Source organism: Perca flavescens, chromosome 5 (assembly GCF_004354835.1).
Source record: "Perca flavescens isolate YP-PL-M2 chromosome 5, PFLA_1.0, whole genome shotgun sequence".
NCBI classification, from domain to species: domain Eukaryota; kingdom Metazoa; phylum Chordata; class Actinopteri; order Perciformes; family Percidae; genus Perca; species Perca flavescens.
In genome coordinates, this window is record NC_041335.1 from 38369297 (window position 1) to 38395356 (window position 26060).

General features: G+C 43.2%; 1 protein-coding gene across 1 annotated transcript in view; it reads left to right on the forward strand.

The window, feature by feature from the left end:
- tmc1 (transmembrane channel-like 1) overlaps nt 1–26060 on the forward strand; it is a 42409-nt gene that overhangs the window by 10378 nt on the left and 5971 nt on the right. The window contains exons 6-17 of the mRNA XM_028579210.1: nt 6484–6565; nt 7632–7738; nt 7854–7952; nt 9045–9187; nt 11088–11232; nt 13027–13221; nt 15028–15207; nt 15615–15767; nt 16915–17043; nt 19177–19244; nt 23571–23810; nt 25776–25901. Of these exons, the coding sequence (XP_028435011.1) occupies nt 6484–6565; nt 7632–7738; nt 7854–7952; nt 9045–9187; nt 11088–11232; nt 13027–13221; nt 15028–15207; nt 15615–15767; nt 16915–17043; nt 19177–19244; nt 23571–23810; nt 25776–25901 (1667 nt within the window). The remainder of the gene's footprint in view (nt 1–6483; nt 6566–7631; nt 7739–7853; nt 7953–9044; nt 9188–11087; nt 11233–13026; nt 13222–15027; nt 15208–15614; nt 15768–16914; nt 17044–19176; nt 19245–23570; nt 23811–25775; nt 25902–26060) is intronic.

A 26060-nucleotide genomic window follows, 5' to 3' on the forward strand; every position in this document is an offset into this window, starting at 1 on the left:
ATGTATTCCACGTATTTAATACTGTCAGCAGCACATTGACTGCTGCTGTATAAGAGCGTGAGCGTGAGAAAACACAAGACTTTCTCCCAGGAAACAAGTGTTCATGTCCTGAAGAAGTTAAGGAGAAAACACAAGACTTTCATCCAGGAAACAGGTGTTCATGTCCTGAAGAAGTTAAGGAGAAAACACAAGACTTTCTCCCAGGAAACAAGTGTTCATGTCCTGAAGAAGTTAAGGAGAAAACACAAGACTTTCATCCAGGAAACAGGTGTTCATGTCCTGGAAGAAGTTAAGGAGAAAACACAAGACTTTCACGCAGGAAACAGGTGTTCATGTCCTGGAAGAGGTTAAGGAGAAAACACAAGACTTTCACGCAGGAAACATGTGTTCATGTCCTGAAGAAGTTAAGGAGAAATCACAAGACTTTCACCCAGGAAACAGGTGATCATGTCCTGAAGAAGTTAAGGAGAAATCACAAGACTTTCACCCAGGAAACAGGTGATCATGTCCTGAAGAAGTTAAGGAGAAATCACAAGACTTTCACCCAGGAAACAGGTGTTCATGTCCTGGAGAAGTTAAGGAAAAAACACAAGACGTTCACCCAGGGAACGGGTGTTCATGTCCTGAAGAAGTTAAGGAAAAAACACAAGACGTTCACCCAGGAAACAGGTGTTCATGTCCTGAAGAAGTTAAGGAGAAAACACAAGACTTTCACCCAGGAAACAGGTGTTCATGTCCTGAAGAAGTTAAGGAGAAATCACAAGACTTTCACCCAGGAAACAGGTGTTCATGTCCTGGAGAAGTTAAGGAAAAAACACAAGACGTTCACCCAGGGAACGGGTGTTCATGTCCTGAAGAAGTTAAGGAGAAAACACAAGACGTTCACCCAGGGAACCGGTGATCATGTCCTGAAGAAGTTAAGGAGAAAACACAAGACTTTCACCCAGGAAACAGGTGATCATGTCCTGAAGAAGTTAAGGAGAAAACACAAGACTTTCACCCAGGGAACAGGCGTTCATGTCCTGAAGAAGCTAAGGAGAAAACACAAGACTTTCACGCAGGAAACAGGCGATCATGTCCTGAAGAAGCTAAGGAGAAAACACAAGACTTTCACGCAGGAAACAGGTGATCATGTCCTGAAGAAGTTAAGGAGAAAACACAAGACTTTCACCCAGGAAAAAGGTGTTCATGTCCTGAAGAAGTTAAGGAGAAAACACAAGACTTTCACCCAGGAAACAGGTGATCATGTCCTGAAGAAGTTAAGGAGAAAACACAAGACTTTCACCCAGGAAACAGGTGTTCATGTCCTGAAGAAGTTAAGGAGAAAACACAAGACTTTCACCCAGGAAACAGGTGATCATGTCCTGAAGAAGTTAAGGAGAAAACACAAGACTTTCACCCAGGGAACAGGTGTTCATGTCCTGAAGAAGTTAAGGAGAAAACACAAGACTTTCACCCAGGAAACAGGTGATCATGTCCTGAAGAAGTTAAGGAGAAAACACAAGACTTTCACCCATGGAACAGGTGTTCATGTCCTGAAGAAGCTAAGGAGAAAACACAAGACTTTCACCCAGGAAACAGGTGATCATGTCCTGAAGAAGTTAAGGAGAAAAACACAAGACTTTCACCCAGGAAAAGGTGTTCATGTCCTGAAGAAGTTAAGGAGAAAATACAAGACTTTCACCCAGGAAACAGGTGATCATGTCCTGAAGAAGTTAAGGGAAAACACAAACTTTCACCCAGGGAACAGGTGTTCATGTCCTGAAGAAGTTAAGGGAAAAACAAGACTTTCACCCAGGAAACAGGTGATCATGTCCTGAAGAAGTTAAGGAGAAAACACAAGACTTTCACCCAGGAAACAGGTGTTCATGTCCTGAAGAAGACTTTAAGGAGAAAACACAAAACACTTTCACCCAGGAAACAGGTGTTCATGTCCTGAAGAAGTTAAGGAGAAAACACAAGACTTTCACCCAGGAAACAGGTGTTCATGTCCTGAAGAAGTTAAGGAGAAAACACAAGACTTTCACCCAGGAAACAGGTGTTCATGTCCTGAAGAAGTTAAGGAGAAAAACACAAGACTTTCACCCAGGAAACAGGTGATCATGTCCTGAAGAAGTTAAGGAGAAAAAACACAAGACTTTCACCCAGGAAACAGGTGTTCATGTCCTGAAGAAGTTAAGGAGAAAACACAAGACTTTCACCCAGGAAACAGGTGTTCATGTCCCAGGGAAAGAAGTTAAGGAGAAAACACAAGACTTTCACCCAGGAAACAGGTGTTCATGTCCTGAAGAAGTTAAGGAGAAAAACACAAGACTTTCACCCAGGAAACAGGTGTTCATGTCCTGAAGAAGTTAAGGAGAAAACACAAGACTTTCACCCAGGAAACAGGTGTTCATGTCCTGAAGAAGTTAAGGAGAAAACACAAGACTTTCACCCAGGAAACAGGTGTTCATGTCCTGAAGAAGTTAAGGAGAAAACACAAGACTTTCACCCAGGAAACAGGTGTTCATGTCCTGAAGAAGTTAAGGAGAAAACACAAGACTTTCACCCAGGAAACAGGTGTTCATGTCCTGAAGAAGTTAAGGAGAAAACACAAGACTTTCACCCAGGAAACAGGTGATCATGTCCTGAAAGTTAAGGAGAAAACACAAGACTTTCACCCAGGAAACAGGTGTTCATGTCCTGAAGAAGTTAAGGAAAACACAAGACTTTCACCCAGGAAACAGGTGTTCATGTCCTGAAGAAGTTAAGGAGAAAACACAAGACTTTCACCCAGGAAACAGGTGTTCATGTCCTGAAGAAGTTAAGGAGAAAACACAAGACTTTCACCCAGGAAACAGGTGTTCATGTCCTGAAGAAGTTAAGGAGAAAACACAAGACTTTCACCCAGGAAACAGGTGTTCATGTCCTGAAGAAGTTAAGGAGAAAACACAAGACTTTCACCCAGGAAACAGGTGTTCATGTCCTGAAGAAGTTAAGGAGAAAACACAAGACTTTCACCCAGGAAACAGGTGTTCATGTCCTGAAGAAGTTAAGGAGAAAACACAAGACTTTCACCCAGGAAACAGGTGTTCATGTCCTGAAGAAGTTAAGGAGAAAACACAAGACTTTCACCCAGGAAACAGGTGTTCATGTCCTGAAGAAGTTAAGGAGAAAACACAAGACTTTCACCCAGGAAACAGGTGTTCATGTCCTGAAGAAGTTAAGGAGAAAACACAAGACTTTCACCCAGGAAACAGGTGTTCATGTCCTGAAGAAGTTAAGGAGAAAACACAAGACTTTCACCCAGGAAACAGGTGTTCATGTCCTGAAGAAGTTAAGGAGAAAACACAAGACTTTCACCCAGGAAACAGGTGTTCATGTCCTGAAGAAGTTAAGGAGAAAACACAAGACTTTCACCCAGGAAACAGGTGTTCATGTCCTGAAGAAGTTAAGGAGAAAACACAAGACTTTCACCCAGGAAACAGGTGTTCATGTCCTGAAGAAGTTAAGGAGAAAACACAAGACTTTCACCCAGGAAACAGGTGTTCATGTCCTGAAGAAGTTAAGGAGAAAACACAAGACTTTCACCCAGGAAACAGGTGTTCATGTCCTGAAGAAGTTAAGGAGAAAACACAAGACTTTCACCCAGGAAACAGGTGTTCATGTCCTGAAGAAGTTAAGGAGAAAACACAAGACTTTCACCCAGGGAACAGGTGTTCATGTCCTGAAGAAGTTAAGGAGAAAACACAAGACTTTCACCCAGGGAAACAGGTGTTCATGTCCTGAAGAAGTTAAGGAGAAAACACAAGACTTTCACCCAGGAAACAGGTGTTCATGTGTTAAGAGAAAACACAAGACTTTCAGGTGTTCATGTCCTGAAGAAGTTAAGGAGAAAACACAAGACTTTCACCCAGGAAACAGGTGTTCATGTCCTGAAGAAGTTAAGGAGAAAACACAAGACTTTCACCCAGGAAACAGGTGTTCATGTCCTGAAGAAGTTAAGGAGAAAACACAAGACTTTCACCCAGGAAACAGGTGTTCATGTCCTGAAGAAGTTAAGGAGAAAACACAAGACTTTCACCCAGGAAACAGGTGATCATGTCCTGAAGAAGTTAAGGAGAAAAAACACAAGACTTTCACCCAGGAAACAGGTGTTCATGTCCTGAAGAAGTTAAGGAGAAAACACAAGACTTTCACCCAGGAAACAGGTGTTCATGTCCTGAAGAAGTTAAGGAGAAAACACAAGACTTTCACCCAGGAAACAGGTGTTCATGTCCTGAAGAAGTTAAGGGAGAAAACACAAGACTTTCACCCAGGAAACAGGTGTTCATGCGTCCTGAAGAAGTTAAGGAGAAAACACAAGACTTTCACCCAGGAAACAGGTGTTCATGTCCTGAAGAAGTTAAGGAGAAAACACAAGACTTTCACCCAGGAAACAGGTGTTCATGTCCTGAAGAAGTTAAGGAGAAAACACAAGACTTTCACCCAGGAAACAGGTGTTCATGTCCTGAAGAAGTTAAGGAGAAAAACACAAGATGTTCACCCAGGAAAACAGGTGATCATGTCCTGAAGAAGTTAAGGAGAAAACACAAGACTTTCACCCAGGAAACAGGTGTTCATGTCCTGAAGAAGTTAAGGAGAAAACACAAGACTTTCACCCAGGAAACAGGTGTTCATGTCCTGAAGAAGTTAAGGAGAAAACACAAGACTTTCACCCAGGAAACAGGTGTTCATGTCCTGAAGAAGTTAAGGAGAAAACACAAGACTTTCACCCAGGGAACAGGTGTTCATGTCCTGAAGAAGTTAAGGAGAAAACACAAGACTTTCACCCAGGGAACAGGTGTTCATGTCCTGAAGAAGTTAAGGAGAAAACACAAGACTTTCACCCAGGAAACAGGTGTTCATGTCCTGAAGAAGTTAAGGAGAAAACACAAGACTTTCACCCAGGAAACAGGTGTTCATGTCCTGAAGAAGTTAAGGAGAAAACACAAGACTTTCACCCAGGAAACAGGTGTTCATGTCCTAAAAGTTAAGGAGAAAACACAAGACTTTCACCCAGGAAACAGGTGATCATGTCCTGAAGAAGTTAAGGAGAAAACACAAGACTTTCACCCAGGAAACAGGTGTTCATGTCCTGAAGAAGTTAAGGAGAAAACACAAGACTTTCACCCAGGAAACAGGTGATCATGTCCTGAAGAATTTAAGGAGAAAACACAAGACGTTCACCCAGGGAACCGGTGATCATGTCCTGAAGAAGTTAAGGAGAAAACACAAGACTTTCACCCAGGGAACAGGTGTTCATGTCCTGAAGAAGTTAAGGAGAAAACACAAGACTTTCACCCAGGAAACAGGTGTTCATGTCCTGAAGAAGTTAAGGAGAAAACACAAGACTTTCACCCAGGAAACAGGTGATCATGTCCTGAAGAAGTTAAGGAGAAAACACAAGACTTTCACCCAGGGAACAGGTGATCATGTCCTGAAGAAGTTAAGGAGAAAACACAAGACTTTCACCAAGGAAACAGGTGATCATGTCCTGAAGAAGTTAAGGAGAAAACACAAGACTTTTAATTTTTTGGGCATTTTAGGCCTTTATTTATAACAGTGGGACAGAGGACAGCTTAGACTTGAAGGGGGAGAGAGAGGGGGGAACGACATGCAGCAAAAGGCCGCAGGTCAGGGTTGAACCTGCGGCTGCTGCATTGAGGAGTACACTTGAATATGGGCGCCAGCTCTACCAGGTGAGCTAACCAGGCGCCCAGTTCTAGTGTTTTAACACGAACCACCATCTTTTTTCTCAACTTAATTAGTCGTTTTGGTGTCTAAACTTAAAGAGTAACTGTTGCCAAAATGCAACCTAGGGTCTTTTTGTGAATGTAACCGAGTCAGACTTTCATTTAAAAGCATAATTAGGACAGAAGCGCCCCTTTTAAGATTCACCATATTTTTGTTTTCGGTCAAATGGCCTTTTGAATGGGAGAGCTAGGGGGCACTGCAATGATCGCATCAAAATCAATATTTTTAAAGCACTAAGAAGGCTCGACACAACATGAGACTTAGCTCCAAGTATCACTAGGGGCTCTACACCTTAACGCAAGCACTGATAACATTGGTTGTGTACCCAGAGTTTACTAAAAAGAAAGCTCTTGAACAAAACCATGAACTATCTGTGCAGCTCTCCCATTCAAAATGCGAAAAAACGAAAATACGGTCAATCTTAAAAGTGGTGTTTTCATCCTAAAGATGCTTTTAAACAAAAGTTTGACTCAGATACATTCACAAAAAGACCCTAGGTTGCATTTTGGTGACAGTTACGCTTTAACTGTCGTTGCTGCATGACTCTCACTTTTTGTTGGCTAAACTCAACTACCAACGGCCTCCGAAAGGACCATCCCATCATGGTATCATACAAATTGTTGTGCATAAGTTTTCGTACGATATCATACAAACCTGTTCTTAAGAATACGTTGGCATTTTAATGTAAAAAGATCATTTCTTTCGTAGAAATGGATGAAGTTTCAACGGGACTTTGAAAACTTCAAAACTGCCTGCATCCCATGGGAGATGAAAATCAAGGAGATTGAAAGTAAGTTCCCCTCATAGCCTCAAACTTCACATCTAACATTTAAGACTTCACAGAGTTTTTAAGGAGACTATTGGGGATTTCCTCCTCTGTGTCCCCTCTTTTGGGACAATGTGTCTGACTCCAAATAAAAGACCTATATTCAATTACATTTTATTTATAGTAGCAAATCATAACAACAGTTATCTCAAGAAACTTTACAGATAGAGCAGGTCTAGACCGCACTCTATAATTTACAAAGACCCAACAATTCCAGTAATTTCCCCCATGAGCAAGCAGTTAGTGCACTAAGCAGGATGTAGCAGGGCGTAGCAGGACGTAGCAGAGCATAGCAGAGCATAACAGGGCGTAGCAGGATGTAGCAGAGCATAGCAGGACATAGCAGGTTGTAGCAGGACGTAGCAGGACACAGCAGAGCATAGCAGGGCGTAGCAGGGCACAGCAGAGCATAGCAGGGCACAGCAGAGCATAGCAGGACATAGCAGAGCATAGCAGGGCGTAGCAGGGCACAGCAGAGCATAGCAGGGCACAGCAGAGCATAGCAGGGCATAGCAGGGCACAGCAGAGCATAGCAGGGCACAACAGAGCATAGCAGGACATAGCAGGGCGTAGCAGGGTGTAGCAGGGCACAGCAGAGCATAGCCGGGCACAGCAGAGCATAGCAGGACATAGCAGGGTGTATCAGGACGTAGCAGGACACAGCAGAGCATAGCAGGGCGTAGCAGGGCACAGCAGGGCACAGCAGAGCATAGTAGGACGTAGCAGGGCATACCAGGGCGTAGCAGGGCACAGCAGGACGTAGTCTAGCCCATATATCTCTCTGCTTTCGCTCATTTGTTCTCACACTTAATCTGAGTCAGTGGCAAAACGAGCACTTTTGTGAAGGTATACAAGCTGCACAATTGTCCTATTAACTTACATAGTAGCTTGTTTCGCTGACTGGAGACTGCAGCGTTCTCGCTTAATACTGGACCAATGTCAAAGATTGTTTGCTCCATCACCCACTTAAAATAAACCATTGTTACCCTTTAACAATCATCCTGATGTTTACTCCCTCTGCCTCTTTTAGGCCATTTTGGCTCCTCGGTTGCTTCTTACTTCATCTTCCTGAGGTGGATGTACGGCATCAACATGATCTTGTTTTGTCTGACGTTTGGCCTTGTTATGGTCCCAGAGGTACAAACAAGTCATAATTCCCTGGTATTGCGTCTGTAGTTTTTGCTCTTTTTTATATATTTCTCTTTTTGTTTGAATGCTTTCAGTTTTAAACCCTCCTGCTTATTTCTAACAGGCGTTAATGGGGCGGCCCTACGGCACCATCCCAAGAAAGACCGTCCCCAGGGCTGAGGCGCCCAGTGCCATGGATTTTGCTGTCTTGTGGGACTTTGGAGTCAGTTAATTATACATTTAGTCGTTTTTACATTTGATTCAACTTCATTGTCATTGCACGTGTCACAAGGTCAGAGCAACAAAATGTAGTTAGTGTCTAACCAGAAGTGATTAGGCAGTGATTAAATAACATTAAATAACATCTTAACACTCAGGCCATCTTAACACTCAGGCCAAATTTGACCCATTTTTGGGCCGCTGTCACTACCCGATGCGAGTCGAGTGCATGTGAGTTGTGCTTGCTCAGATTTAAACGGTTTACGGCATAACGTCTCTTACAGAAATTTGTGAAATCCAAAAAATAATAAACTTTTCTCATTACAAACAATAACAGAAGATGGAAATCATATCAAAAACGTTGTAGCTATCTATGATTGTTTGATTGCTAACGTTAGCTCAAAACGCCATTCCAGTGACAGCCTTTGTTGTGTTTGATTGCTAACTTGTAGCCAGCAGTGAATCAACTTCGTTGAAGGTCCATTTTTATTGTATTGACATTACAGAAGTCTCTTGTTAGCAGGTTCTTGTCGCTACTACAGACATTACTGAAGTCTCTTGTTAGCAGGTTCTTGTCGCTACTACAGACATTACTGAAGTCTCTTGTTAGCAGGTTCTTGTCGGCTACTACAGACATTACAAAAGTCTCTCGTTAGCAGGTTCTTGTCGGCTACGTCAGACATTACAGAAGTCTCTTGTTAGCAGGTTCTTGTAGACTATGACTGTGGCCTCCTGCCTATTAACAGTGTGATATGGCAGATGTGAGTTGCGCACAGACTGTTGTAAAAACCCTGTTTAAGACCTAGATTCTGAATGCGCTGTATACATGTCCAAAGAATGCTTCTAAAACCTGAATAACACCAACATATCAATTAATCTGAAAATTAATCTGAAAATGCTAAATTCAGAAAAAGGTTTTATTATGAATAGCCAAACAGAATATGCTGTTTACATGACATGTATTAAATTCAGAATATTGTCATAACAGCGGAATATTAGTGTGCATGTAAACATACTGTACCCACTGTGCCCGTGTGTCAGTTTACTGTGAAAGATAATTGTTGCACATCACGTTAACTAAAATCTGCATCCACAGGGTTATGCTCAGTATTCAGTCCTCTTCTACGGTTACTACAACAACCAGCGTGCCATTGGCTGGCTCAAGTTCCGTATGCCGCTGTCATACTTCCTGGTTGGTGTGGGAACGGTGGCCTACAGCTACATGGTGGTCATAAGAACGTACGTTAACTAGGACTCCAGTAGACCCAATCACAATGTTTGTTTCCAACAACTTCCCGGCAGAAAACTCCTGCGTCCCGTGGACCAGCAACAAGATACTCTCATCTCCGTCATCTAAAATGCATGTTTGATGCTTTTATACGTCAACTCTTTGGCTAATGTCATAGATATAAACACTAGATGTCGCCTGGCTGCTGCTGTTCATTGGAACGAATGCGTCAGCAGAGCCGCCATCTTGGAACAGGGGAGTCACTCCTCTTTAATCCATCAGCGTCAATGTAGGCAAAGGGCTAACGGAATCACCATAAATCGTCAATCTCAAGCGATTTTCTAGTTTTTGTGGTTCGTTCCAAAGGTCAGACATGTATTTATGATAGAGTACAAGAAAATTGAAGCTTTTGATATTAATATAATCTACAAATGTAATGCCTAGTGCATGTAAGCATAGGTTTAGTAGTCACATTCTGCCACTTCATAGCTATACTGCTTCCACTTAGGTAAACTTAAGCTCCATCCATCCATCCATCTTCGTCCGCTTATCCAGTGTCGGGTCGCGGGGGGGAGCAGCTCCAGCAGGGGACCCCAAACTTCCCTTTTCTCAAACTTAAGCTGAATTATCAAATACAAAACAAAGAGACTTATTAATGTGTTAATACAAAGAATATTTATTATAATCGGTTCACAGTGTTTATATCTATGGACTAACGTTAGCTTGGAGAGCTAATTTAGCAAAGAAAAGTACACCGCCCAAACTGGCAGTCTGTCCGACAGGTAGAGATGGGGGACTCGAGTCGCACAACTTGACTCGAGTCGGACTCAAGTTGCAAATTTGAGGACTTACATTGATAAACTTAAGACAGATGACTCGAAAAGGAGAAAGATGACTCATCCGTTCTTATGTGTGTAATGCCAGAGATGCTCACAAGTCTCTGAGCTAGAGTCTAACTCAAGTCTTAAGTCTTTGGCTGTGTCTCAAAGCATTCATTCCCTTGCACACTTCAAACACTTAGTTTTAAGTATATTGTGTAGATAACGCAAAAATGTCAGAGCACTGAAAGTACCAGGATGACCCCCTAATAATGGTCAAAAAGTTCAGTGTGGAACGATGGACACTACTCGCACTAAATGGGCGCTGTCTTGACTACGCAGCGGAAAGGGGAGGGGCCAGGGCCGTCGACCAGCAGCTGATTGGACGAACGCGTCACGTGGGTCTGGCTTCTCCCGGATTTCACAACAGAGCATAATGGGCGGCTCGTTCAGAAAATACAAAAATAGTTCAACGAAATGTGTTTCTGAAAACATTTTAAGAGAGAAATAGACCGTGCAGTTGCTGAATCTGTCTTCATTTCAGATCAACAAAGGTCAGTTTAACAGATTTTCGTCAGATTTTCAGAGGCGGCGAGCCGAGCGTTTGTCATTTTCGGGTAAATGTTTTAACATAAGTGTTTCTTTTGGGACAATACTAACCATCCAAAGTGGGCACCACGGCAGGAAGTGGTCAGTGCACATTAGCAGTATACTGACAGAAGTGTGCGGTTTGAGACACAGCCTTTGAGCTAGTGTCTAAGTCAGGTCTCAAGTCTCTGAGCTAGAGTCTAAGTCAGGTCTCAAGTCTCTGAGCTAGAGTCAAAGTCAGGTCTCAAGTCTCTGAGCTAGAGTCCAAGTCAGGTCTCAAGTCTCTGAGCTAGAGTCAAAGTCAGGTCTCAAGTCTTTGAGCTAGAGTCTAAGTTACTCCCGCCTCTGCCAACCTGTGGTGAGAGGTTGCTGTTTCTAACGCTAGATTTGGTTCATTTGTCTACCCAGAAGTTATTGTTGTGTTAGCGAGACGTCCCAGTGATTCCATCTATACGATTGATTAATCTCCTCTATGTTTTACTGAATCTGTAATTCTGATTTAAAGGATGGCGCGTAACGCAAATGAATCGGGAGTCGGGGACGATAACAGCTTTAATTTTAGCTGGAAGATATTCACCAGCTGGGACTACCTGATAGGAAACCCTGAGACTGCAGACAATAAGTTTGCCTCCATCACCACCAGCTTTAAGGTCAGTGCAGCTGATCCACAATAGTTTAAATTGAAATCACCTTCTACATCACGCTTTTTCCAAAGTTTATTATTTTCTTTTTACATTTTTGTTGCTTTTTTCAACAGTTTTGACACCTTTTCTGGTTGATGCTCTTTTTTTCAATGCTTTAGGCACTTTGTTTTAACGTTTTTGGCGTGTTACTCAATGTTTTGCAACTTTTTCTGACGTTTTTGGCGCTTTTACAATGTTTTTGGCCCTTTCTGATGTTTTTGTCACTTTTTCAGACAATTTTTCAGCCTTTTTCCAACTTTTTTGGCACTTTTTTCAATGTACAGTACAGGCCAAAAGTTTGGACCCACCTTCTCATTCAATGCGTTTCCTTTTTATTTTCATGACTATTTACATTGTAGATTCTCACTGAAGGCATCAAAACTATGAATGAACACATATGGAATTATGTACTTAACAAAAAAGTGTGAAATAACTGAAAACATGTCTTATATTTTAGATTCTTCAAAGTAGCCACCCTTTGCTTTTTTATTAATAAGGGAAATAATTCCACTAATTAACCCTGACAAAGCACACCTGTGAAGGTAAAACCATTTCAGGTGACTACCTCATGAAGCTCATTGAGAGAACACCAAGGGTTTGCAGAGTTATCAAAAAAAGCAAAGGGTGGCTACTTTGAAGAATCTAAAATATAAGACATGTTTTCAGTTATTTCACACTTTTTTGTTAAAGGAACACGCTGATTTATTGGGAATTTAGCTTACTCACCGTAACCCCCAGAGTTAGACTAGTCCATACATACCCTTCTCATCTCCGTGAGTGCTGTAATGCTGTCTGATGGCTCCAGCAGCATCAGGCCATCACAGATCCTGCAGGTGAATGGTTCCAGTAATCCTACTGCTCCCAATAAGTGACAAAATAACACCAACATGTTCCTATTTACATGTTGTGATTTGTAGAGTCACAGCGTGTACAAAAAACAACGTAACATGAGACAGCGGCGTCTTCTAACTGTAAACAAACCGGGAACTATATTCTCAGGTGGAAGAATATAGTACTTGGGCGGAGTGATATGCTCGCAGCAAGCCTGTCTGAGAATATAGTTCCCGGTTTGTTTACTGTTAGAAGATGGCTGTGTCTCATGTTACGTTGTTTTTTGTAGACGCTGTGACTCTACAAATCACAACATGTTAATAGGAACATGTTGGCATTATTTTGTCACTTTTGTCACAATTGGGAGCAGTAGGCTAGTTGGAACCAGTTACCTGCAGGATCTGTGCTAAGCTAGGCTAGTTGGAACCAGTTACCTGCAGGATCTGTGCTAGGCTAAGCTAATGCTGGAGCCGTCAGACAGCCTTACAGCACACACGATGAGATGAGAAGGGTATGTATGGACTAGTCTAACTCTGGGGGTTACTTACTGTTCCTTTAAGTACATAATTCCATATGTGTTCATTCATAGTTTTGATGCCTTCAGGGAGAATCTACAATGAAAATAGTCATGAATATAAAGAAACACATTTAATGAGAAGGTGTGTCCAAACCTTTGGCCTGTACTGTATATTTTTTCGCTGGCTGAGAAACTTTTTTGCCTGACATTTTTGGGGCTTTATGAGGCCCAAAATGTAAGTTAGAAGACTACAGACATGCAATAATACAGTCAAATATATCTGACTTTTTCTCTTAAATAAAAGCTTGTCAATAAACTAAATAAAAAATGTGATTCTCATTTTCTAGCGTGGAAACTGAGTTTGACCCCCCTCCTGTTCTACATCCTGTTTATCGCTCCGTCTACATCTGCAGGAGGCGATCTTAGAGGAGCAGGAGAGCCGTAAGGACGACAACATCCATCTGACTCGGTTTCTGCGCGTGCTGGCCAACTTCCTGGTCTTGTGCTGCCTGGCGGGAAGCGGATACCTCATCTACTTTGTAGTGCGTCGCTCTCAGAAGTTCGCCCTCGAAGGACTGGAGACTCACACCTGGTGGGAAAGGAACGAGGTAGCTATACGAGCAAGCCGTTCTCACGCCAAACTCGTCAACATACCGCCGCTTGGTCGGTGGTTGTCAGCGCCTGATAGCTAAAGCACCCTTTAGTGTAGTGTTTCTCAAATGGGGGGTACTTTGGAGGACTGTAGGGGGTACGTGTCCCCAGCACATTTCAAACTAAACTGACACCCATGCACACACACAGACAGAGACAGAGACAGAGACACACACACAGACAGACACACACACACACACACACACACACACACACACACACACACACACACACACACACACAGACAGAGACACACACACAGACAGAGACAGAGACACACACACAGACAGACACACACACACACACACACACACACACACACACACACACACACACACACACACACACACACACACACACACACACACACACACACACACACACACACACACACACACACAGACAGAGACAGACACACACACACACACACACACACTGACAGACAGAGACACACACACACACACACACACACACACTGACAGACAGAGACACACACACACACACACACAGACACACACACACACACACACACACACACACACACACACACACACACACACACACACACACACACACACACATTTCCCCAGCACATTTCAAACTAAAGAGACACACACACACACACACACACACACACACACACACACACACACACACACACACACACACACACACACACACACACACAGACACATACACACACACACACACACACACACACAAAGTGGTGTGATATTTGGTTTTTAAGCCTATTAACTATCATTTCAATTACATTTTATTTATAGTATCAAATCATAAAAAGAGTTATCTCAAGACACTTTACAGATAGAGTAGGTCTAGACCAGTCTATAATTTAGCATGTTGTCCTTTCATTCAGACATAATTCCAGCAGTAAGAGTATGGAGCTAAATCAGGGCCAAATGTTTTGTTCATTTGAAAAAAATATATATAGTTGAAAAAATAAAGCTTGAAATTGAAAATTTAAGTTTTGATCAAAACTTGGAAAAAATAAAACCATGTATTCAAACTAAAAATAAGTGTACCAATTTTTCTTTCAGTTTGAATAAAATATAGATTCAATTCTGGAATTATTTTGAATGAATTATATATTATAAATTTTCATTTTTCACTTTTATATTTGTTTTCAGTTCCACATTTCATGCTTTCAGATTCAAAACTTATTTTTTTTCGGTTTCAAATCTTTTTTTTCGGTTTCAGATCTGTTTTTCACTTTCAGATAATTTCTTTTGGTTTGAGACTTTTGGCCCTGATTTTGATTAGGGGGCGTGGCTTCAACTCAGAGGGGCGTGGTATTATGAGTGACAGCCTATCAAAGAAGGCAGAAGACTCGTCTGTCATGTTGCCTTCAGGAAATGGTGTTACTGTGAGAACTATGACTGAATGCTTTCTATCCACTACTGTATATACATGTGATTTTTACTTAACAAACTGATGACAGTGACAAAGTTCCATTTAAAAAAATGTTTTGGACAACACATGGTACCAATTACACTATAAGAGCAATAAACTGTGCCATATTGTGCAGTGCATATTTTATTCAAACTGAAAGAAAAATTGGTACACTTATTTTTAGTTTGAATACATGGTTTTATTTTTTCCAAGTTTTGACCAAAACTTAAATTTTCAATTTCAAGCTTTATTTTTTCAACAATATATATGTTTTTCAAATGAACAAAACATTTGGCCCCGATTTAGCTCCATATAAGAGTAGCCCTGTGATTAAAGCCATGCTGTTTTCTCAGGTGAACATGGTCATGTCCTTACTGGGGATGTTCTGCCCCATGCTGTTCGACGTCATCAGCGCCCTGGAGAACTACCACCCACGGGTGGCCCTGCAGTGGCAGCTGGGCCGAATCTTCGCCCTCTTCCTGGGAAACCTGTACACCTTCATCATCGCACTCATGGACGAGATCAACCTCAAAGTGAGAGCTACAGCCTGTGTACATGTAGACATAATTCATTCAATTATGGACAGTTTTTATTCTATGTTCTTTTGTTGCCTTTAAAAATAAAAAATAAAATAATATTAATAATGTGTCACTTTTTCTGAATTTTTTTGCTGCTTTTTTCAACATTTTTGTTGCTTTTTTAAATTTTTTGTTGACTTTTTAGACATTTTTGTTGACTTCTTAGAATTTTTTTTTGAATTTTTAGGCATTTTACAAAAACGTTTTTGCCTTTTTGTTGCATTTTTCGAGTTTTTTGTAATTGTTTCGACATTTTTGTTGCTGTTTTCAACGTTTTTGTAAATATTATACCCAACCAGTGAATGAAGTTGTATCGTATCGTGTTGATGATTTACCCACCCAGTGGTGTGTTTATGTTGCAGAGGGAAGAGGAAAAGATCATAAAGTTTAATATAACCACGTGGGAAGCCAGTCTCTACAATGCAACAGGATCAGAAAACAGCACGGCTCCCCCCGTCACTTTCCATCCGGCTGATGTTCCCAGAGGGCCGTGCTGGGAGACCATGGTGGGCCAGGTCAGTGTGCAACTAACATCATAATAAGAGTAGGATCCTTTTTTTTAAACAGAAAAACATCTGCGAAATCGCGTTCGCTAAACCTACCAGACTCCATGTAAATAAACAGTAATTTTAGCATCGTAAAACACACTTCATTCAAAGTCGACAGAAACTAAATAAAACTATGAAAAGACGTTTTGGGTCGTCTTTCCACTTTAACCAACCATCACAACTCTAGTTTAGGTTGAAATAAACACACAGTTTAAAGATTTACATGTGAAAATATGTTGGCTCTATACAGGCTAAAAGTAGCCTACTGTTTTTTAAATGGAGTCTGGTGGGTTTAGCGCTAGTGACTTCAGAGCTGTTTCTGGTTAAACAAAAAACCCAAATGATGACTTTTAGATATTCTATCTTGAGACGTGCATATAGCTGCCGTAAATGTGAAAAATAATCCACCCCGCCCAGGTTTGGGCTGAGCCACGTACGTTGCCAAGCTCCGACCCTTGTCGGCTGTAGTCTTATCTGTACGTTCAAGTGCAATTTTTTGGCCAATGTAAAGGCAACGTGAGGCGTCGCCTCAAGCTGCACATAATGTGAGATGTTAAGACATAAAGTCAGTGATAAAGTCGTAAATAAAAAGTATGTATTTCTGTAATCTCACCCGCAATATCAAGACAGGAAAACATGTATTCTTTTAAAGATCCATAGCACTAAATTACTGTACATTAACCCTGGTGTTGCCTTCCCATCCACCATGCAACTATTAGTTTTTCTGGGAAATTTTGTAACTTTTTTTAAAAAAAGAATTACGTTTTTGTTGATTTTTTTTCTGCGCTTTTCTTTTTCGTTTTCTCCCCACATTTTTAGAGCTTTTTTTTTCAATATTTTGGTCACTTTTTTCAATGTTCTTGTATCAGTTCTTTTTTAGATGCAATATAATTGAATAAAACACCCACATTCAATGAAAGTAGTGAACTGAGTATGTATTTTACCTGTGAAGACAAGTTTTTGACAATTTGATTGAAAGAAAACCCAAATTTCTGATACAGAAACTTTGTGAAAATGAGTCAAATTTGACCCAAGGACAACAGGAGGCTTAAATATCATTTTAATATATATCGGTATATACATATGTTCTGTATGACTGCCTCTTCCTTTGCAGGAGTTTGTCCGGCTGATCATTTCTGACACCATGACAACGTACATCACGCTGCTGATCGGCGACTTCTTGCGAGCCGTGCTCGTTCGTTTTCTCAACTACTGCTGGTGTTGGGACCTGGAGGCCGGGTTTGTGAGTCATCTGTTATTAATTAAAACACCAGCTAACAGAGTTATATATCGTCACCTTCCTAAAATAATTTTTTTTGCCTAAATCATCTCCTCATGGTGATGGCCACCTCTGGTAAAATTGCCTACATCCTCAGTTGAACAGGTCATGTGATTCTGCACCTTTAGTATAATGGCCTATGTCAAGCATATGAATTAGGCCATTCCGTTTTTTTGTGTTTTCTGAAAAACCTGAAAAAATGACTTAGGCCATTATTTTAGGAAGGTGACGATATAGGCAAGGCAATAGAGCCAATCACTTGTTTTTGATTTATACCATGGTCTGGGTGACTGCTTTAGCCTAGTAGTTCACTTCTCTAACTTCTGGGCTACCGCCCAACTTGCCCGCTTATTATTTCTACCAGCCCGCCCTAATATAGCGGACTAAAACCAGCCCTGGCTCACACTTGTATGTTTTAATTCTCCCCAACTCTACATTGAGTAATTAAAAGTGTATCCATGTCTGAAACAACTACATAATGGTAGTAGGTAGTAAGGTTTATCCTTTAAAAGCCAGAAAGGTCCTAGAACACTGTCTTGTGCCAGGGATGGAAAGCAAAAGAAGAAGTTTAATATAGCCTACAAGTTCAGACAGGGACATAGATAATATCACAAAGACAGGCTAGATACCGACGCACAAAGCAACCGGGGAGAGCAGCTGATTGGCCGCGGTGCTTTTAGATGAAGTAGCATTAATAGCGACAGTTAGGGGTGTCATGATTCTCCAATTTCTTAGATTAGATTTTCGATTTAAACTTTTTCAGTTGTGACGGCAATGTCCCAATAAGAGCTACTATTTGGCAGAAGTGTAACTTTACTTTGCAACAACAGTTTGAGTTTTTCAAAGTTGACAGGGTGCACCTGAATGCACCATGGAGTCCCATCGTAGGTAAGCACTGCTTTACCTTCATTGTTTGTTGCCATAACTCACTCACGGGGAAGGCAACACTTTGCCATAGGTTTTGAAGTTCTGTTGTTTCTCCGTCATCTCTGCAAAAAGCAGCTGCAGACTACCGCTAAGCTAACGTTAGCCTGTGTCTTTAGCTGCATGCTACCAGCTGCTAAGCTGTGCTGTGTCTGTTCGGGGTTCTTTTCTTCGTACGTGCGCAACTAGGCGGGGGTAGAGAGAGAAAAAACTACTGGGTGGAATCGTTGATTCTGCTGTTGATTTCGATTTGGAATCAAAATGACACCTGGTTGGGAGAATTGAAAAGTAACATGTAATAAACCAATCAGAGAGTCATCTCCCATTCCCTTTAAAAGCCAGGCGCGTTTGGACCTTGGAGCATTGCTGTTATGATGGAGGATTTACACCGTAATACTTTTATTTGTAATCTTCTGCATGTGTGTGTGTGTGTGTGTGTGTGTGTGTGTGTGTGTGTGTGTCCCTGTGTGTGTAACAAGCATAGTGTGTGCGCGCTGTGCACGAGCCAATAGGAGCATTCTACTAATGCTCTGTTAAAATAACAATGAAATGCTGCGTTATTGACTTTAGACCAGGTTTTTGTTGGTCAATGGTGAGATCACTTCCCGCTGCCTCAATATAACAATACTCCCAGAATGCACCTGAACACACCTCCCTGTAAGACCAGCATGACCAGAATGCACCTAAACACACCTCCCTGTAAGACCAGCACACCCAGAATGCACCTGAACACACCTCCCTGTAAGACCAGCACACCCAGAATGCACCTAAACACACCTCCCTGTAAGACCAGCACGCCCAGAATGCACCTAAACACACCTCCCTGTAAGACCAGCACACCCAGAATGCACCTAAACACACCTCCCTGTAAGACCAGCACACCCAGAATGCACCTGAACACACCTCCCTGTAAGACCAGCACACCCATGGGTGCAAAGATGGGAGCAGGTGCATTTGTTATTCAAACGACGCGGGCGCTGGACGGGAAACTGACAACTGGGTTGGTCTTAAACTAGCAAAGACTCTTGCGTTGGGCTTTGCGCTGCACCAGGTGCAAGATAGGGCCCTAGAAGTGTGCTCCTTTTTGTTGAGGTGAAGTTAAATGTCTGCTCTGATCATCTGAGTCACAGCGGAGCTGTGTTTTTTTGTCTTTTTTGTGTCGTTTTGTGAAAGCCGTCGTACTCCGAGTTTGACGTCAGCGGGAATGTTTTGGGTCTGATCTTCAACCAAGGAATGATATGGTGAGGAGATGATGATGAAATTTTACTGAATTATTCTGTTTTATTTTACAGATTTCTCCTGTATTTTTAGAAAACGTTGACCCTGGTTACTGCTGTTACTCCGTGTTTCCCTGATCTCTTCTCTATATTGTGAAATATGGGCTAATATACTGTGTTAATATGGGCTAATGTACTGTGCTAATATGGGCTAATATACTGTGAAATATGGGCTAATATACTGTGCTAATATGGGCTAATATACTGTGAAATATGGGCTAATATACTGTGAAATATGGGCTAATATACTGTGCTAATATGGAATAATATACTGTGTTAATATGGGCTAATATACTGTAAAATATGGGCTAATTTACTGTAAAATATGGGCTAATATACTGTGAAATACGGGCTAATATACTGTGAAATATGGGCTAATATCAGTCAAATATGGGCTAATATACTGTAAAATATGGGCTAATATCAGTAAAATATGGGCTAATATACAGTGAAATATGGGCTAATATACTGTGAAATGCCCATGGGCCCACCACCTGTGGGAGGAACCGTTGGGGTCGGGTGCGATGCCACATGGGTGGCAGTGAAGGTCAGGGGCCTCGACGGACCAGACCCGGGCGGCAGACGCTGGCTCTGGGGACGTAGAACGTCACCTCTCTGTGGGGGAAGGAGCCGGAACTGGTGCGGGAGGTGGAGCGCTACCGGTTAGATCTGGTGGGGCTAACCTCTACGCACAGTCTCGGTTCTGGAACCATACTCCTGGATAGGGGTTGGACTCTTTTCTTCTCCGGAGTTGCCCCGGGTGTGAGGCGCCGGGCGGGTGTGGGGATACTCACAAGCCCCGGCTGAGCGCCGCTGTGTTGGAGTTTACCCCGGGACGAGAGGGTCGCCTCCCACGCCTGCGGGTTGTGGGGGAAAACTCTGACTGTTGTTTGTGCATATGCACCAAACAGGAGTTCGGAGTATTCGGCCTTCTTGGAGACCTTGACTGGAGTCCTGCATGGGGCTCCAGTGGGGACTCCATTGTTCTGCTGGGGGACTTCAACGCACACGTGGGCAATGATGGAGACACCTGAGAGGCGTGATTGGGAGGAACGGCCTCCCTGATCTAAACCAGAGTGGTTGTTTGTTGTTGGACTTCTGTGCTAGTCATGGATTGTCTATAATGAACACCATGTTCGAACATAGGGATGCTCATAAGTGTACCTGGTACCAGAGCACTCTAGGCCGAAGGTCAATGATCGATTTCATAATCGTTTCATCTGATCTGAGGCCGTATGTTTTGGACACTCGGGTGAAGAGAGGGGCAGAGCTGTCAACCGATCACCATCTGGTGGTGAGTTGGGTCAGGGGTGGGGAAGACTCTGGACAGACCTGGTAAGCCCAAACGTAGTGCGGGTAAATTGGGAACGTCTGGAGGAGGCCCCTGTCCGACAGACTTTCAACTCACACCTCCGGGCGGAGCTTTTCGTGCATCCCTGTGGAGGCTGGGGGCATTGAACCCGAGTGGACAATGTTCAAAGTTTCCATTGCTGAAGCTGCTTGGCGAGGAGCTGTGGTCTTAGGGTCTTAGGTGCCTCAAGGGGCGGTAACCCACGAACACCGTGGTGGACACCGTGGTCAGGGAAGCCGTCCGACTGAAGAAGGAGTCTTTCCGGGATATGTTATCCCGGAGGACTCGGAGGCAGTTGCAGGGCACCGAAGGGCCCGAAGGGCTGCAGCCTCTGCCGTGAAAGAGGCAAAGCAGCGGGTGTGGGAGAAGTTTGAGAAGACATGGAGAAGGACTTTCGGTCGGCACCAAAGTGCTTCTGGAAAACTGTTCGCCACCTCAGGAGGGGGAGCGGGGAACCATCCAAGCTGTGTACAGTAAGGATGGGACACTGTTGACCTCAACTGAGGAGGTAATAGGGCGGTGGAAGGAGCACTTTGAGGAACTCCTGAATCCGACTAATACGCCCTCTATGTTAGAGGCAGAGCTGGAGGATAACGGGGATTGTCGTCGATTTCCCAGGCGGAAGTCACTGATGTAGTCAAACAACTACACAGTGGCAAAGCCCCGGGATTGATGAGATCCGTCCAGAAATGCTCAAGGCTCTGGGTGTGGAGGGGCTGTCCTGGTTGACACGCCTCTTCAACATTGCGTGGAAGTCTGGGACGGTGCCAAAGGAGTGGCAGACTGGGGTGGTGGTTCCCCTTTTTAAAAAGGGGGACCAGAGGGGTGTGTGCCAATTATAGGGGTATCACACTTCTCAGCCTCCCTGGTAAAGTCTACTCCAAGGTGCTGGAAAGGAGGGTTCGGCCGATAGTCGAACCTCGGGTTGAGGAGGAACAATGCGGATTCCGTCCTGGTCGTGGAACAACGGACCAGCTCTTCACTCTCGCAAGGATCCTGGAGGGAGCCTGGGAGTATGCCCAACCGGGTCTACATGTGTTTTGTGGATTTGGAGAAGGCGTATGACCGGGTCCCCGGGAGATACTGTGGGAGGTGCTGCGGGGAGTATGGGGTGAGGGGTCTCTACTCAGGGCCATCCAATCTCTGTATGACCAAAGTGAGAGCTGTGTCCGGGTTCTCGGTAGTAAGTCGGACTCGTTTCAGGTGAGGGTTGGCCTCCGCCAGGGCTGCGCTTTGTCACCAATCCTGTTTGTAATATTTATGGACAGGATATCGAGGCGTAGTCGGGTGGGGAGGGGTTGCAGTTTGGTGGGCTGGGGATCTCATCGCTGCTCTTTGCAGATGATGTGGTCCTGATGGCATCATCGGCCTGCGACCTTCAGCACTCACTGGATCGGTTCGCAACCGAGTGTGAAGCGGTTGGGATGAGGATCAGCACCTCTAAATCGGAGGCCATGGTTCTCAGCAGGAAACCGATGGAATGCCTTCTCCAGGTAGGGAATGAGTCCTTACCCCAAGTGAAGGAGTTCAAGTACCTTGGGGTTTTGTTCGCGAGTGAGGGACAATGGAGCGGGAGATTGGTCGGAGAATCGCGCAGCGGGTGCGGTATTGCATTCAATCTATCGCACGTTGCCAGGACGAAAAGAGAGCTGAGCCAGAAGGCAAAGCTCTCGATCTACCGGGTCAGTTTTCGTTCCTACCCTCACCTATGGTCATGAAGGCTGGGTCATGACCGAAAGAACGAGATCCAGGGTACAAGCGGCGAAATGGGTTTCCTCAGGAGGGTGGCTGGCGTCTCCCTTAGAGATAGGGTGAGAAGCTCAGTCATCCGTGAGGAGCTCGGAGTAGAGCCGCTGCTCCTTTGCGTCGAAAGGAGCCAGTTGAGGTGGTTCGGGCATCTGGTAAGGATGCCCTGGGGCGCCCCTAGGGAGGTGTTCCAGGCACGTCCAGCTGGGAGGAGGTCTCGGGGAAGACCCAGGACTAGGTGGAGGGATTATATCTCCAACCTGGCCTGGGAACGCCTCGGGATCCCCCAGTCGGAGCTGGTTAATGTGGCTCGGGAAAGGGAAGTTTGGGGTCCCCTGCTGGAGCTGCTCCCCCCGCGACCCGACACCGGATAAGCGGACGAAGATGGATGGATGGATGGATGGATACTGTGAAATATGGGCTAATATACTGAAAAATATGGGCTAATATCAGTAAAATATGGGCTAATATCAGTCAAATATGGGCTAATATACTGTAAAATATGGGTTTATATACTGAAAAATATGGGCTAATATCAGTAAAATATGGGCTAATATCAGTCAAAAATGGGCTAATATAATGTGAAATATGGGCTCATATACTGTAAAACATGGGCTAATATACTGTGTTAATATGGGCTAATATACTGTGAAATATGGGCTCATATACTGTAAAACATGGGCTAATATATTGTGAAATATGGGCTAATATACTGTGAAATATGGGCTAATATCAGTCAAATATGGGCTAATATAATGTAAAATATGGGCTAATATTCTGTGAAATATGGGCTAATATACTGTGAAATATGGGCTAATATACTGTGAAATATGGGCTAATAAACGGTGTTAATGTGGGCTAATATACTGTGAAATATGGGCTCATATACTGTGAAACATGGGCTAATATACTGTGAAATATGGGCTAATATACTGTGAAATGTAGGCTAATATCAGTCAAATATGGGCTCATATACTGTAAAATATGGGCTGCTAATATGGGCTAATATCAGTCAAATATGGGCTAATATACAGTGCTAATATGGGCTAATATACTGTAAAATATGGGCTAATATACTTTGCTAATATGGGCTAATATACAGTTAAATACGGGCTAATATACTGCATACAACAAAGAAACCGTTGACCGTGGTTCCTGCTGTTACTCCGTGTGTCCCTGATCTCTTCCTCCAGGATGGGAGCTTTCTACGCCCCGTGCCTGCCGGCGCTGAACGTCCTGCGGCTCCACGTGTCCATGTACTTGCAGTGCTGGGCCGTGATGTGCTGCAACGTGCCGCAGGAACGCGTCTTCAAGGCCTCTGGCTCCAACAACTTCTACATGGCCATGCTGCTGGTCATCCTCTTCCTCTCCACGCTGCCGGCCATCTACACCATCGTCACCATCCCACCTTCCTTCGACTGCGGACCTTTCAGGTCAGGGGGAGGGGGGGGTCAAACTCAATTTCCCAGAGGGCCACACTGGAAAAAGAGAATCACACCAAGGGCCAGACATGGAGAGATTATTGACGTGCTTTTGTTACTGCATGTCACCTTTTTTTTTTTTTCCATCTCTTTATTTATGATTCAAAGGACACACAAACTGAAAATATTTTACATTTTAGCCAAATTATTCCCACTTCCCTACCCTGCCCCAAAAGTAGGTCCCAAAACAAGTTGAGAAATGAATTAGCATTAAAATTATTAATCCGTCAAGCAGAGTTAAGAGGTCCACACAAAGTGTTTACAATATATCAACTGTTTCCACAATATTATTTGACCCAGTGTCTGCATATCACTTTTTTAAAACATTTTGGTAGCTTTTTTCCTCATTTTTGTTGTTTTTGTTCCGAGTTTTTTGTGGCTTTCTCAGACATTTGTCACCTTTTTGTAAATTTGTTCCTTTTTCCGACATTTTTGTACGCTTTTTGTTGACATGAAGCCCTACAAAAGTCATCAAAAAGAGTTCCTTAGCCAATCGTAGAATTTAGCAAATCAAGCATACATTTATACATTTATACAATTATACATTTTTTTAACAACAACTTTGAGTCTCAGAGTTGGCAAATCTGCCATATTCTGCTTTGAATGGTCTGGTAATTGCACTTTTAAAAAACACTTTCCTGTGTTTTTGGTTTGGGCCTTGAGTTTGACACATGTGCTTCAGGCTAACGTGCTTGTTCAAGGGATCTGGCTTCTTCCTTTTATTTAACTGGCTTTTTTTATTGATTATAAACACAACAAATCATACCAACAGGACTATAATTTACAGTCCAAATATGTATTGTTGTCATATATTTTTCTTGTTGAAGAAAACAATCACCACAAGTAACAAAGACACACAAGTTGGAGACATTTGCAGGTATAGACAAATAAACCAGGGATGCATCGAATCCAGGATTCGGCTTCAGATTCGGCTGAATATTGGGCTTTTTGACGGGGTTCTGGTTTCTACCGAACCTTAGAGTTTTTTCCCAGGGAACCGAACCCTACGCTTGCACTGTGCGCACTAAGCTGGTCGTTGTCATGACAGCGCCATTGATTACGGGAAGGTGTTTACGTAGGTGGAGCGTTCAATGCAGCATGCTGTGAGAAAGTGGACATGGATCTGGTGAGCAGTAGGCTGTGAGAAAGTGGACATGGAACTGGTGAGCAGTAGGCTGTGAGAAAGTGGACATGGAACTGGTGAGCAGTAGGCTGTGAGAAAGTGGACATGGATCTGGTGAGCAGTAGGCTGTGAGAAAGTGGACATGGAACTGGTGAGCAGTAGGCTGTGAGAAAGTGGACATGGATCTGGTGAGCAGTAGGCTGTGAGGAAGTGGACATGGATCTGGTGAGCAGTAGGCTGTGAGAAAGTGGACATGGAACTGGTGAGCAGTAGGCTGTGAGGAAGTGGACATGGATCTTGTGAGCAGTAGGCTGTGAGAAAGTGGACATGGAACTGGTGAGCAGAAAAAGTTGTTGTTTGGCATTACTTTCAGTCAAAAGAAGGCCATTCAAGGCCAGCTACATGTTCAATCTGTTCAATGCTGATTGAAAACATCTGAAACATCTGGAAGAATACGAGTTGTTCATGAAGGAATCTACAGACAGCAGCCAGAATGCAACTTCAGGTACGCCAAAGGAAGGACAGACCCTGTTTACTTCATTCATGTGTTTACTGGGTTCATGGACTGGGAGGACGAGTCAGCACAATCTCAACCAGTGGATTCAGAATTCAGCCCAACCCCAAAAATCTGGATTTGGTGCATCCCTAAATAAATAAAGATTATCAGGCTTTTAAGCCCAGTCCAGAGCAACAAGACAAAACCATTTTATAACTCAACAAGAAAAGTTTCAGCGGTCTGAACTGGACTTTAAACTTTACCTAACTTTCTGTCACAATCCTTCTCTTCTCCTTAGTGGGAAGAAACGTATGTTTGATGTGATCCAGGAGACTCTTGAGTCGGACTTCCCTGCCTGGTTTAGTAAAGTGTTCAGCTATGCCTCTAACCCCGGACTGGTGCTACCCTTCATATTGCTCATGGTGTGAGTCGTCAGCAGACTGCATGAATATATCTTCTTTTGCACATCTTAAAGTGTAACTTTGGTATTTTTTTCAACCAGGACCCTATTTTTCCAAGTTTCTGATGGGAACAATATATGTTGAGTTTGGTCACGTATTGAGCAAGAAACAAGCTGAATTGT